Raw genomic sequence first — 15,940 nt, 5'->3', positions numbered from 1 at the left:
AGCTTTTAACAGCTTTTCTGTCAGAATATATATTAAAATTCTTAGAATACATTACCTCAGAAAAAATGAATTTGCAGGTAAAACTAAAGTTTTCACTAGTCTGTACTTTCACTATACACAAATACATATTTGCAGCTCCAGATACTATATTTTATACTGTATCTTTCAAACACTGATTATAAAAACTGAATGATCTTTTGATTGTCCAGCTTACATGTAAATAACCCAGTCTGAACTGTCCATGGGCTTTGCTTATATTTATGCCAGAAATAGCAATAATACCAAGCCATACAATATCTATGCCAACAGAACAGTCAGCTAGTACTTAATTCACATGAGAACTATGGAAATCCTCCGAAAATGAAGAAAATTCATAATATCCGTTAGTGCTATTGAGATTCCAGGTAATCAGAAATCTGCCCAAAGTTTCTCTGTAGCTATTGCCCATTTCCTTACCTCAACTGGTAATCAAAGACTATGTAAGCTAAGTGATGATTTCCTGACCAGCAAATTCAATGAATTCTGCCATAGCTGGATAAGAATGTGCAAAGGTCAAAATGTGTGATCTTCACTCCTGTTCCTGCTTTGGCTTTCTCCTTCTCCCCTCCACTCCCAGCCTTCAAAGCCATGAATAAAATCACAAAATCCCAGTTAAATAATAACAGCAAAATGAGGCTTTCTGCCCAAAGTACTCACTGGCTGTCCAGAACTATTACTTGCTCCCAGGAGAAAAAAAGGAAAAACAATCTAATTTCTTAAAAATTATTTTCTTATATAGAAAATATAAGAGATTATATAGGGATTATATAATTTCTATATATTCTTAAATGGAAAATATAAAAGATTATGTAGTTTTCCAACATATCTCTATATAAATAGACACGAACATAAGACACAGTCAGCTTTTTGTTTGCTTGACAGTTTCCAAAGTCAAGCAGAAAAAATCAAAACACTCCTTATTAAAAAAAAAAAAAGTAAAATTACACCCAGCTTCTGCCTCCTAAAGACATTTCAAGACCTGTCACACTTCATTCTGTTCATTCCTATGTCTGTGGCTGAACTGTGGTCCTCTGGGTGGAGAAGGAACATTCAGCAGATGTGCAGAAGAATGGAAATTTGCCCTTCCCTCATCAGTAATCTGTTTTAGCCAAACCAAAGGAAACACTCATGGAAAAAACATTCTGCTCGTTTTCCGTCGTGGCAAAAATAAAACTTGACAAATAAAATCTGCTATACAGTTTAACACTCTGCTTTGCTTTGCTCTGTTCCCAAGAAGCTACTAACCTCAAGGCCATGAAATGTTTAATGTTTACTGTTCGTGGCTGCTCAAAAATGCAAATTACTGAGTAACAAGCTCACATTACCATCAGTGAACATGAATGCGAGGCTGCACTGAACCTGATGTAAAGAAAGTACTGTCATTTGCTGCTGCATAATTCTGTCCTTTTCAGGGCACTTTCATTAAAAGACAGAAGTGGAGGATAAGAAGTTGGAGGTTTGTAAGTGTAAGACTGATACGAGTGCTAAGCACTCCCCAGCAAACACTTTCTGCACTAGAAAAGGGACCTTGATTGTCCTTATACAAAGAAGAAGGCTTGGATTAATCAGAAAGCTTCTGCTAATTATTTTAAAAAGAAGTTGTAATAGTTGGGAGGGAATGGCAGTTGTGAGGGACTAGCAAAAATGGCATTAATTGACTCCATCTTAACCCTAAGTTCAGAAATGCTTCTGCTGTTTTTTTTTCAATACGTAATATCTCCTCGAAAGTCATCTGCTTTCCCTCTCTGCATTAATAATGGCTTCTAGCAGAGCTAGAAACAAGAATACAGACAGCAGACACACATGCACACGTGCACGTTGACTTGGGCGGCACACGTAAGATCTGCTTTTACTCTGTGTTCCTGTGTCTTAAATCTCCACCCAGGGATCCAGGACAGCATCAAGTCTGTACTGGTCAGCTGTGTGAGAGGGCAGAGGAAAGATGAGAAGATTAAGGTGAAGGGGGGAAAAGACATAAACAGTAAGAAAAGTAAAGAGTAAGGAAAGAAAAGTAATTGAGAAAAACAAGAGAAAGAAAAATGAGCCAAAGCAAAGGTTTGGCTACACAAAAGATAGATAACTGCTCTGGAGCGGCAGAGCAGAGCCAACCCACCCGTGGGTCAAAAACACTTGCAGTGACCAAGGTCTGCACTGCTAAATACACGATGAACGGTACCTTCTGGCTCACATCCACACGGCTTAGAAATACGTCCCCTTATTGCAAACTGGCCACATCCACACCTCGCAGCATTTGGTGGAGCGGGTTTGGGCCTCGTTATCTGGCCCTGCACACCTAAAACATTGTTAGCATTGAGTATGTTGCAGTTCAAAGTATCTAAACCAATCTGGAGACTACATTGTAACCCAGCAATCCCGCATTTTCAGAGCACCGAAGGTAGAGTTCTGTGTTGTGCGTGTTCAAAGATCCAAATGCCCACACTGGGAGAACGCTGAAGGATGGCAAAAGCCAAAAATTGGTGCGTAATGCCTCCAGAATGGAGCATTCCCGAAACAAAGCCTAGCTTTTGTCTTGGAGAGACCTTCTGGGAAAGAAAAAAGAACCAAGGAGTGAGCTACCCGTTAATCAGAGCAGACAGCTGGATCGTCACAGGGCCCCCTGGCCCTCTCCAGCCTTGCACTGTGGAGGTATCCCAAGAATAAAATTCTGGAATGAAAAGAGGAATATAAAGCATGTCCACACAAACTTCCGAGTCAGGAGAGAAAGTAAGTTGCAAGAAATGTAGTTATATTAACTGCCTGCAGATAGTTATTTTAACTCAAGCTGGTCCTTATGTTAACAGACTATTCCTTTCCTGTATTTAAATTGTCATATTTCAGGTAGCACCATACTGTGACATACAGTCATACACATTCAGAGATGTAGAGTAAAACTGTTGTGAATTGTTTACATTTGAATTGCTGGCATCAAAATTACCCTGTAGGTTTTAGTTTCATATTAGTAGCAACAAATTTGCAGCACTCCACATTCCAGAAATCAGTTAATTCATTTGTTCATTAAAATTTGCTAGAACTTCATGAATCAGCACAGGATTATTATCCCCATTGTATACGCTGGAAGACTGAGGCACAGATGGGCTGTGACTCACCCTAAGAGTATCTAGCAAAGGATACAGCCACAGTGTTCCTAGAAATGTCATATTTATATAGACAATTTAAGTATAAGCAATACCAGTACCAGTTTATTCGAATAAAGTCTGCCCACATTAGCTCAACTTTATACTTGAGTTCACTTTAACAAAAGGAAATAGAGAATTCTGTTAAGAACGTAAAGGCTGAAAAACTGCTTTCCCAGACAAAGTAATGTTTAAACCAACTATGTATCAGATAGTAATCACGGTTTAGGTTGCAGTATATTGAATATATGGTTCTGTTGTCCCTCTAATATTTCATGCCTGTTATGGAAGAATACATTAGCTGTTCCCACATGGGAAGGATGAGAACCACCTAATGATGACGTAAGGACTTAGATGAAGAATGTAAATATTGTGATACCTGCCCTTTTCCTGCAAGCAAATTCAGCCAGGTCAGGCACAGGTATGGAAGAGCCCCAGCTGTATGTACGTGCTGATGTTCTAACAACTCAATGGTCCCGCAGGCTTGGGGAACCTCCTCTTAAGTCAAGTGTTCATTGTGTTTGTGTTACCCATGCAAAAAAAAAAAAAAAAAAAAAAAAAATCTATTAGTGAGCAATACCTGGCAAAAGAGCAACTGATGGAAAAGGGTGAGAACACATAAAGAAATTACTACGAGTTAACCAAGTGTCTGTCTCAAGATGCACCACAGCAGTTGTACCTGTGCATGTCATTACCTCATAATGAATATTTGACGAACCTCTGTCTAAATGTAGAAGTATAAGGTACTTCATATTTTCTGTGGTGGAAGCACTAAAACGAGAGTAACTAAAATGCAGTAATTCCCCACCACCACCTTATTCCACATAAATTATCTTGTTCTCTCAGTTTAAAACTGTTTCAAAGTGTTATCAAACATTTAAAGTGTTATCAAAGTTTTACACGAGTTTTGAACCTGTAGTCATCTACATCCACTCAAAATGAATGAAAATGGGAGGAACAAATAATTTTCTCCTCCTCCTAAACTAACTTTTCATGAAGATAATAGAAGACAGCCTAAACGAGCTGACTCAATCCATCAAATTCAAAATAAGCAAAATGATGGTCTTTAAACAAGTGATCTGTTCAAAATAATGACTCCGCAGAGTGGTTTTCCACAATATTTGCATGATGCTCTATTTCTACAATGCCACCTGGACGTCGACTGATCACTTCTCCAGCACATATAAATGTGAGCTTGTCGTCATTTGGCCTATACTTATACACGGGGACCTACATCTCAGATGGAAAATTTTGAGGGATCTGCTGATCGAAAAGCTTTGAAAAACTGATGTTCCACAGCATATATTCGAAATAAAATTACAAAGATTTAAGCAAGTGATGAGATTTTACTGTCTACCATGTAGGACGCAGCTATCCCTCCCAGGGCCAGTGCAGGATGGGCAGCCCCTTCCTTGGGTGCCCACAGGCAGCGGCTCTTGGGTGCTGAGGGCAGCAGCTGGGTCCCAGCCCTGGTCCCTGGGAGATTTCGGCTGAGCCTCTGCCAGTAGGACAGGCCAAGCCTCTGCGTCCTCACCGCTCCCGGCCATCACAACACCCTGACAGCTACCAACACCTTCCTACGGCTTCTTTTATCTGATTATACAATTTCACAATGCCTGTGTTTTGTAACTGACAGGAAAGGGGATAGGAGGAATGACAATAGATCAGGTGAGGAATATTCTTTTTTGTATTAGATGAGTTTTCTGTGGTTTTGAAGGCTGCAAAATGACTCTCCCAATCCAGGGCATGAACCAGTTGCTATTTAAGAGAGCTTGGTAGGACGTCTTCCTTCTGGGGAAGTTATTTCATACTTATGCAACATGAACTTTCCTTCTGGGGTATCTTACACTTCTGGAACTACATAAAAATTAAAGAAAATACTAAAATACTGACACATATGGTAACAGTTTTCAATCCACCTTTCAGATTTCTAGAATACCTTAAACACGTGGGTTTTAATTCTACTTTATATACGTTTTTACAGGTTTGTAGATGTTATGAGACACAGTCTTGGGTTTAAACAAAAACTTCACAAAGGGAAAGAAGCACACTATAAACAGCAACAGATCTATACAACATTGTGGATGTCAAATGAATTCCAAATGTTCAGCAGTTTAAAAGTGCTGATGTATTCCAAAACACCCTCCTGTTATTTCTAGAAATAAAATTACATTGTATCATCATTTAGTTAATTATTCATAAATAATGGCTTGGATTTTGTATCTCCTATTGCTTAAATAATTTGGACTATGCTGTCTTTTCCCTCCATCCATGTATTTATTTATTTTTATTAGGTCACCGATACCTAAGCCCAGGAGTTAAAAGCCCTTAAGACATCTAGGGCTGAAGCATAAAACACACGAGTAGAAACTAAAGAAGAGGGTTTGTAATTTAGCCTGGAAAAGAGTAGGTGGCAGTGGGCTTGTAATTGCATCCTCAGATGCAAATGCTCGTCTCTTTGGGGGTCTGAGGTTGCAGACTATTACCTGACAGTTGTGCTGTCTGTAGTAGGGCTGGGTGTAGCTGCACTGTGAGGGAAGAGGCTGCCCGAGTTGGGCTCCTGAGCGGTTCTCTCCCGCCCTGACTTTGCCCCCTTCAGTTCCATTAGCCCGCGCATACCTATGACTGGGAATCATGGTTAAACTTCCCTTCCATCTTAAACTATTCCTAGTAAAATACTCAAAACCCAATGTCATGGTTTGGGCAACTCAACAATTCTCGTTATTACTAAGTCATCAGCAAGTGTTATTATGTAATCTGCTGTCTAGGGATGCTTCTATGTAAAGGTATACTTATCATTCAGACCTCCCCATTTTCAGGAATCCTGACACACACATTAGGCCACAAGCCACATCCTGTCACTTACTGGAGAGAGGTATGTATGAGCAATATATACGTACATACAACCTCATGTATGTCCATGAGGTCATGGGGCACATGGAATTGTGGGTCAGGATAGGCTGCTCTCTGAGAGTTGTGTCTGGCAGTGGCACGGGCCCTTGCTTGCAAAGCAGTGTTGTCATCTCAAGATCACAGACTCATGGGTTAGGACACAGAATAATGCAGGTCAGAAGGGACCTACCTCCTTCTCAAAGTAGGCTCAGCCAGGAGCCCAAACCAGGTGCTTGGTGCTTTATCCAGTTGAGTCTTGAAGCACGCCAAGGATGGGGACTGCACAACCTACCTGGGCAACCTGTACCACGGCCTCACTGTGTTCTTGAGGAAAATTTTCTCCTTATATTCAGTGTGAAGATGTCTTGTTTCAGCTTGTGCCTGTTGTCTGCTGTTTTCCCACCATGCACCACTACAAAGAGCCCGGCTCCATTTTCTCAAGGACTTTCCCATAGGTACTGGGGGGCTGCTGCTAGGTGCCCCCTGAAGATGTCTCATGTCCAGGCCAGACAAGACCCAGTCCCTCAGCCTCTCCTCATAGGACAAGTGCTCTAGCCCCAGCTACCCTGGTGGCCTCTGCCGAACTTGCTCCAGTTCATTGATATCTTTCTTGTATTGGGGACCCAAAACTGGACACAGTATTCTAGATGTGGCCTAGTAAAGGGGTATAATTATTTCCCCCTTACTTAATGGGCTGTGCTACTGTTAATACAACCCAGGATGCTGTTGACTTTTGCCACCAATGCACACTGAGGGCTCATGTTCAGCTTCCTGCCTACCATAATCTCATTTGCCAGGAGTAAAGGGATGATGAATCGCAGATCTGCTGACCAGCTACGCTTGAAACGTGGGATCTATGCAAGACATCAGAGCCATACTACGATGGAGAGAGAAGCACATTTCGGGGCAAGAAGTCATAATGTGCAGGCCCCAATGGTGAGGTTCTCGCTCACTGTGTAAGACTAGATAGACGTGATTCTTTACTGACAGGACTGTAAGCACTCACACCAGGGAAAGGTGGAGAGGGGATAACATTGGAAGTCAGCAATTGTTTTTCAATCAACAGTAATTATGTTAAGGATGGTGTTTAATTTGTCTTCAGGAAAAGGCTTTGTTTAGTGGGACACATTGAAACACTTAACAATGAAGTCAAAATGATGGAAAAGAACACAGAAACACAATTAAATATTGAGCAAGGGATAGCAGAAGGCAGATGCACATTTCTTGCTGTAAAGGGACAAAGTTAGAGGATGGCCCAGACTGGTAAAAGTACAAATCCTGCTAAGAACAAGGCCTGCACACTCTCAAGGAACTGCACAAAAAGATCCATAACCCTCCCTATTCAAAGAAGCTCTAGCATGGCAAGGAAGTTGATTTCTATGTATTTTTTGTGCTGACTGGTCTTCTACAGTTGGTAAAGGAAAAGACAGTAGGATTCTGCGCCACATTTATTTGTGTGCATGTACAAACGTATGTTTTTGGAGGTGCCAGCAACCCTTTAAAGATCAAACGGTAGACCGAATTCCCATGCAGATGGACCTCTGCCAGCGCATGCACCTAAATCTCTGGGAACCCAAGAAACCATTGTAGGCCCAAAAGGCCAGAGAGATTAAAAGTGGGTTGCAGTTTTCATAAGAGATGCTAAGCGGGGGTTCTGTACCACATATGCTATACGTTTCTAATATCCTGACACATGAGAGATATTTCATAGAAAGATGCAAAACCCAAATTCCTCCCTCTACAAAACAACACTTTTAAGAATGGTTCCCCTAGATTTATAACAAATAATCCACATCCAAATCACAGATACATCTTTGCAATCAGGCTTCTATTAAAACACAGATGAATAAACAAAAGTAAATACATACGAATACATAAATGTGTATATATGCTTATCCTACACATAAAAATCCAGTAAGCATTTCAGAACATGAACACCTCCTGATAAAGCAATAAAATTGAAATTATGTGGTTGGTATTTGCACTTTTATGAGACTCAACAAGGCATGCAACTCTCTATATTCAGCGTATTTGTCCCAAAAGTGATCTAATGATCACTTTTGTAAATTCACTGGCATGATGTGGCCCTCAAAAATATGTACAATTACACCATCATTGGGAAGAAAGTCCTGCAGCACGTAATATCAAATGCAACATCTCTATGATGTGATTTCATCATGTTGTCGGCACATTAGCATACTACGTATGGAAAGAAAATAATGATTAGAGCTCTTGAAATGCTAGATTACGTCAGCTACCATTACAACAGGATGAGGAATAAGAAATGGTGTGCACATGAAGATGGTCTTTCAGCATTATGTAATTCAGTTGGCCCACATCTCTTTACAGTGAACACAGTGACAGAAAATGTAAGGGCAATGAGTGATTTATTTCACATATTATTCAACAACTTTTAATTACACCCCAAGTCTGCCAATCAATCAAAGTGATATGAAGAAGACTGCAAGATTTTATTTGTAGAATAGTCGCTGTTGACTCACCAGTTTTATGGAAGGTGGAAAATGTTAGTTTTTCACTGCCTCAAATATTCAAGGGCTTTATTAAACTGAAGCAGTTTTAAAAAACTGACTACAGCAGATAAAACTGATGATAATTGCCTTTAAATAATATTTGGAAATAAAATTTAGGAAAAAAATACTATCTGCAAAAACAATATATAAAAACACTGTACTCAACATATACCAGTTTATGGTTGGACTCAATTATCTTAAGGGTTTTTTCCAACCTGAATGATTCCACGATTCAAATTGCCCATGCACAATCACAGAATAGTTTGGGTTCGAAGAGACCTTTAAAGGTCATCTAGTCCAACCCCCTGCAACGAGCACGGACATCTTCAACTAGATCAGGTTGCTCAAAGCCCCGTCCAACATGTCCTTGAAGGCTTCCAGGGATGGGGCATCTACCAGCTCTCTAGGCAACCTTGCCCAATGTTTCACCACCCTGATTGTAAAAAGTTTCTTCCTTATATCTAGTCTGAATCTACCCTCTAGCAGTTTAAAACCGTTACACCTTGCTCTATTGCTACAGGCCCTACTAAAAGGTCTGTCCCCATCTTTCTTACAAGCCTCCTTTAGGCACTGGAAGGCTGCAATTAGGTCTCCCTGGAGCCTTCTCTTCTCCAGGCTGAACAACCCCAACTCTCTCAGCCTGTCCTCACAGGAGAGGTGCTCCAGCCCTCTGATCATCTTCATGGCCTCCTCTGGACTCGCTCCAACAGCCCCATGTCTCTCCTGTACTGGGGCCCCCAGAGCTGGATGCAGTACTCCAGGTGGGGTCTCATGAGATCAGAGTAGAGGGGGAAAATCACCTACAGATAAATATGCAAATGAAAGTCTCCTGACCTGAATTTTCAAAATTTTGTAAAATACTTGTGCTACTGGAGTTGAAAGCAAAACTCATATTCAGATGATGTGAGCAAAATCCACTATGTTTCCAAATCTCACAGTTAGGCAGGTCGCCTTGGAAATGCACAAACACTCAACAGAAATCCGGTTTTCTAGTCTTCCACACTGCAGTGATCCTGAACTTCCAGAAAGCAATTCACTAGATTATGCTCAACACACTTTGCTCTTTTGGTATAAGTCAGTATGAGAGAAACAATCAAGCCTTGAAATGAGATCATCATTATGTCAAATCTTGTTTCTCTAACATACCAAAATGAGGGCTGGGATGTAACTTGAGAGGTCTTCTAGTCCAGCGCGTTCACCTAATGCAGGATCACGTTTAGCAGATGTTCAGGCAGCAGATCAAGTTACCATGAGGTAACACGCCACTGGCTTTCAATTGCTTGTGATAAATGACCATGTCGGCAGATTAAAATAGAACACGTTATCCAAAACTTTGCTAAGAAAGGTGTAAACAACCGTTTCTTAACACTCAACACTAGATTTTTAGATCCTCCCTGAGAGAAATTGAAACATTTCTCAAGACCGATAAAACAATTGCACAATCCCCCCCCCCACCTGTTCCAGCACTCAGCTACCCTTATCGACACAAGGCTGCCATAGCACCCGCCTTAAATTTCTCTTTGCACAGCCAAAACTTACGTATTGGCTTTCTTTAAAAGGGCATGCGTGAAGACTAACTGGCTGCTATGCTCTTACTCCCGCAGTACTCAGACTGTTTCTCACAGTTCATCTTTTCTAAGCCTCTTAATATTCCTAAGGCCACTTTGTAGACTGTAAACTGTGTGCCAAGGCAAGCAGGACATGTTATTCCAGCTTATACCTGATCAGTACATCAGCTACAGCAGTATATGTAACCCTTTGACATATCTATGACACTTCACACTTAGGAACTTTTTTCTCTCTTTATTACAACAGCCACAACACTGCTGACACACTGATCCCCAGGTATCTTTTCTGCACTCTGTTGTCTCTTATTTTATATTTGAAATGCTGATTTTCTTTCTCCTAAGCATTGTACCTTGTTTACTGAATTTCTTCGTATTGATTTCTGGCCACTATATTCCTTTTTCAAAAACATTTTAAATAACAAGCCTATTCTTCAAAGCAAGTGTCGCATGAAAATTTTAGAAGAGTAATCTGCCTTCCGTTAATTAATGAAAGTATTGAACTGCAATGAAGCCAGGACAGAGGGACAGCTCTGTAGGCAGGATTCCATTTGACAGAAACTGCTACTTTGACAGAGAACTTAAAATTACTCTTTAGAGTAATGTGTTTCCATTTTACACTGATTTCATCTTACTTACCTCTACCTACCTACTTTACTTACGAGAATGTAGGACAGCATCAGAAGTCTCACTGATATGAAATCACGCATACCTCATTTACTGGCCTGCCCTTCTCCGCACAGGATGTTACCCTCTAAAAAACAGCTCCGAGGATAGAAACAGTGTGGACATACCAAGATGAAAATGCAGAATCTTAGACTTTAATTTTTAATGTTATCTCTGATTTTTTTAAATCTTCTTTTCTAAGGCCTATTCTTTGAGTCAAGCCTCTATAGTGTGTCCTCAGATCTCTTTTATTCTGAAAGAGAATAAGGTGTCGAAGTTTTCTGGCTTGGAAAACCTCAGCACATGGGTGCTGTAGAAAAGCTGATTCAAGGCAGACTTGCAAGGGAAATCCCAAGATCACAGTGATGAAAAGAGGCAATGGCAACAAGAGCTCATCATTACTGTTATTGCATTCTGGCAAGAGGAGGAGGACAAAAATAAAGAACCAAATTCTGCTTTTGTTTGTACTCATCACCTGGCTTCCTCTGAGCTGCATGTTTACAACAGAAACCCAAACAGGTGGAAAAAAGGCAGCGGTGTAATTCCATGGGTGCTCCTCCAGAGCTGCAAAATACTGATAACAGGAACATAGAAGTAGGAACGACATAATTCAAGCCCTAAAACTGCAGTTGGTTGTAGCATTTTGGCTGTGTCACTCCAGACCTTAAGGAACAGCAAAAAATCCAAGTATCAGCTGCTTCTGCTCTACAGCTGCAGCAAATCACCTGAGCACGACACCCTCCTGAAACCACTACCTGCCCACGTGCCCCACAGGCAAGAAGGCAGAAATATCACAGCAGCAATACCCAGGGTTGCATCTAAAGTGTCTCATCGACACACCCCCACCTGTTCTCAGTGTGCTTTTGAGCAGAAAAAGGAAAATTGAATCTCCGAATCTCCATTAACATGCAAAACGAATGGGAATAGATTTGTAAAGTGAAATAGCTAACCCTAAGGATCCAATGACCATGCTATAAGGGTGTCAGGAGGTTTTATGCTGAACTGGTTCCAGTATGATACCACGGACTGAATGTTTTGGGTGTACTTGTGCGTTCCTAGTACATCTGGTTTAGGTTCATTCAAAGGGAATGTGTTTTGTGTGCTCTGGGTTCACTCTGTTATAAACCAAAGCTTAGTAATTAGGGAAAACTTGCTTCAAAAGCATAACGTACATGCACCTGAGGATGCTAAAGGGTGCTGAAGTCTTTGCATTCATTAGGTCTGCCATTCCCTCTGCACAGAGCTGCGCCAGTTTTGTTGCCAAGGCCCTCCTCCAACTGTGAACAGGAGACAGAAAGTGGCTGAGACATACAATTGCGGCATTCATAGCAGAGAAATGAGTTCAGCTCTGTGAAAATTTTGAAAACTGAGCAGTATTTTTTTTTTCAGGCAAAATTTACCTTTATGAAATGGAGTTGATTACACAAATTACTCTTTTAAACTGTGTTATGATCAGCTCCCAGTTTTCTGCAGAGAAGTTGTGCAAAGTATGGAGCATATTTAGCTGCTGACACTAGTGTAAATATAATGCTGCAATGTAATGTACAATAGAGAGATGGATGCCCCCACCTAGTTTCCTAGGCACACTTCAGGTCTGGAAGCAATACATTGTTTCAGCACAATATCGAACATGTGCTCATAAATCCTTCCAGAGATTATCTAGGTTTTCACAGGGCCAACTCCTGTATCCCCCCACTGTACACTAGAGCTGGGTCCACCAGGAAACACACTCCAGAGATATCCAGGTGACTGTAGAAAGAGGTGCTTTGTGTCTGCTGGGCACAGTAACCTGAGTTTAGCACCAGTCCTGCTGACTAGGCAGCAAAGGCAGCAGGAATCTCCTCAGCAGGGCTGGGAAGCTGGAGAAGCAGGATGAGGTGAGGCCCTAGGCTGAATAGGAGAACAGAGGAGATGGCAGCCACAGGGCAATAGGAGGTTGAAGAGCACGTCTCAGGCCTAGGAGGTGGTGAGAACAAAGCTGTGGTTGTGGTAGCAGCCCTGGGCATGGGAGGGTGAGGTGAGGAGGCGGGGAGGAGATGGTGGCAGTGATTAGCGTCTCCTTGCTGCACTTCCTTTGCATTTTTGGAGGACTTCAACACATTGTGAGCAGCACTTCAGGAATGTGCAGAGCTGCCATCACCTGCCTTGTCCTCCTGCAACCTGGAGCATCAGGTAGACGATGCAGATACCCCACCAGCTTGGCAGCACTGACCTCACACAGCTACATTTCTCTGGGTGTAACCTGTGTCAGTTGGATTTATTTATTTATTTCCAGGATGTTCCGGTCCAGACTCACCTCAGAGCTGACTATTTGATTTCACCTTTCTAAAACCTGTACTTACCATAGTTTTCCAGAACATAGTTGAACAGATACTTCTCCAGCATGTTGGCTGATTTCTATAGTTAAGAAAACTACCCGGCATATTTTCTGGCCTTTGTGATGCTTCCAAGAAACCAAAGTAATTTCAATATACACAACTGAAGCATTTTGATATGTGATTCTGTCTTTTGGTAATCATTTGCCCTGTAATTCGTAAGTAGGACACAATGATTACAAGTTTTAGAAAAATCTTATTTTGATTCTTCCCCATCTGCATTTGTTTACAGCTACTTTCATTCAAGTGATAAGGAAGAATGTAATGCAAGCGTTCCTTGTATTTGTACTACAAACTCAAATAATTTAGCAAAGTTACTTAAGTAATGTCTGATAATGCTAAAAATAGCTTTTTATTTTTCCTCCGGTGATCTCAGTCAAGACTCCGGCTCCACTGTTCAAGCACAGACCTGTGCAACATACACCCAGTGGCCAGACACAGCTTGCAGCATGGTTTATCCCACTTACACTGGAGACACACAAACAGGTTGGTACGTTTTAACAAGCTGCTGTGCATAACAAGTCCCTAGTAAGCGACTTGAAGGCTCTTGTAACCACAGTTACTCCACCATCAGATGCCCTGCAGTGAGCAGGCAGAACTGCCTGTCTGGGAAAGCGAAGGGCTTGGTAGGAGCTAGGAGAAGCAGAGTGCCCTGGTTGGGGGCCAGGTGGTAAAAGCGAGAAGGCAAGAAGTGTGAAGAGCACAGGGCAGGGGCTGCTTTGGGAAACTGAACATAAAATAAAAGGTTGGGCGTTGTGCTGGTGGAAGCTGGTGTGCCCTCCGTGCTTTTAACAGGGAGCAGGCTGAGGGTGTGTGAACAGGGTGGCACAGCCCATCTCAGACACCTGCACCTCAACTAAAGCAAATTTGGATAATTCCCTGCAACACACCTGCAATGTCCTGGGAACAAACCCCAGGTATCTCAGAAATCTGCAACGTAATGTTGGCAAATCAAAATATCTAATATCCACCCCTTCATTTGAATTCTGCAGGCTTGTTATTTGCAAACACAAGGTTTAGTTCAAGTTATTTAAAGTAAGCTTTTTTCCTGACTTTCTTATTTATTTCTCAAAGGCAAAGCATTGCTGTGTACAAAGAATTTGCACAGAGCCAGACAAGCACCACCAATACGCGCTCTCTTACCAAAATACAAAATTACTCCTAACCCGTGCTTCTTTAAAACGCGTGGGGCTTTTAAAGACGTTGCTACTCGCTCAGAACCCGGTTAACTTTGTTCCCACCGAGACCTGCCACTTCGCAAACACCCAGTCGCTATCCTCACACTCACTGGGTTTGAGCGAGACCCGGGGCCAGGCACAGGCCGCCCTGCGTGCGGCTGCCCGCTGACCGAGGGGCACAGGTAAGAGCCCGGAGGGATGGCCGAGCCAGCCGGGGCCGCAGACAGAGCAGGGCCGGGCGCTCAGCCGCCACGGAGCGGAGCGAACAGCGCCCGCAAGCCCGGAGCCCTCAGGAGCCCAGACACGCCGAACCGGGAGGACCGGCCCCTGCAGGGACCGCCGTGCCCAGGCGGCCGCACGCCGCTGCCCCCCACCCCGGCAGCGGGACTACCCGGCCCTTACCTTGTACTGGCGGAAGCCGTCCAGCTGCCGGCCGCTGACATACCGCCACATCGCCCCGCCGTGCTCCGCGCCGGGAGGGGAGGCGAGGGAGGGAGCGAGGGAGGGAGGCAGGCGGCGGGGCCGGGGCGGGCGGAGGGCGGCTCCCCGGCCGCGCCCCTCGGGCTGGGGCCTGCCCCCCGCTGCCGGGCATCCGCGGGGGCACTCGCGTCCCGGCGCGGCGGGGTGCGTGGGGCCGGGGGTGGCCCGCGGGGATGGGTGCCCGCCGGCGGTGGTCTCTTGCCGGGCGGCTCACGCCCGCCCACGCCCGTGGGACCAGGCGTTTCCCCGTGGCCCCAGTACGTTCCTCCGGCCACAGTGCCGGCCTGCCGTTAGCGTCTTTCATACACCTTTAATTTCCTCATGGTTCTCGGTACTGGGGAGAGTCTGCAGCAGCCTCCCGTGGTCGCAGCGAGCCGTAATCCAAGTAACGTCGCAGTATCAGGCCCCAAAACTATTTTTCTGGTTAAAGGTGTATTAAAGATGGTGTGTTTATGGTTTGTGTGACGATGTGCCTGTGAAGACAGTATACAAAACAATGTTATTCAAGTAACGTGTTTTAGAAACAGGTGACACTGAGGATTAAAGATTTTATTGGCATTCCCTTCCAGCAATAATGTGCATATTGCATCTCTATTAAAACACCTGCACCAGAGCCCTTCATAACCACATCAGCCTGAGGTACGTTCTGCACCTTCTGATGTCCAGGGAAGCAAGGCACTGGTGTAGGCAAAAGACCAGAAAACATCAGGAGTACCATTTCAGCTGCAAATGCATTTAAGCATATGGCATTACACCTTGTGTTATCTTTGCTGTACCCTATTAGAGGGAGAGTTGAAATCATACACATCAGGGGCTGAGATCTTATTCACTAAATGGAATCCATCCAGAAAGGAAATCAATTAAAATCCATTAATCACACCCCATGAGGCACCTAATGCATTGTGAGAGCCAATGTTATTTTACAAACTGTGCAGGTTTAATAGGAATTATATACAAGTTAAAATCACTAAGTGCAAACTGAATACAATAGTTCTTGTTCTCTATTATTAATTACACATTAATCACTTGAGATGTGCTTACACCTACATTCTGCTTCCAGCAGCAGCATCTGAACTTATG

General features: G+C 43.1%; 1 protein-coding gene across 1 annotated transcript in view; it reads right to left on the bottom strand.

Moving 5' to 3' along the window:
• The window catches only part of LOC104629208 (ethanolaminephosphotransferase 1), a 61,189-nt gene extending 45,457 nt beyond the window's left edge, over window positions 1-15,732 (bottom strand). Inside the window, exons 1-2 of the mRNA XM_075744142.1 lie at window positions 15,691-15,732; window positions 14,783-15,333 (exon numbers count right to left, since the gene is read on the bottom strand). Coding sequence (XP_075600257.1) covers window positions 14,783-14,833 — 51 coding nt within the window. The 5' untranslated portion in view covers window positions 14,834-15,333; window positions 15,691-15,732. The remainder of the gene's footprint in view (window positions 1-14,782; window positions 15,334-15,690) is intronic.
• Window positions 15,733-15,940: the final 208 nt, after the last annotated feature.

The sequence above is a fragment of the Balearica regulorum genome, chromosome 2 (assembly GCF_011004875.1).
Source record: "Balearica regulorum gibbericeps isolate bBalReg1 chromosome 2, bBalReg1.pri, whole genome shotgun sequence".
NCBI classification, from domain to species: domain Eukaryota; kingdom Metazoa; phylum Chordata; class Aves; order Gruiformes; family Gruidae; genus Balearica; species Balearica regulorum.
This window is presented reverse-complemented; position numbering and strand designations above follow the sequence as displayed.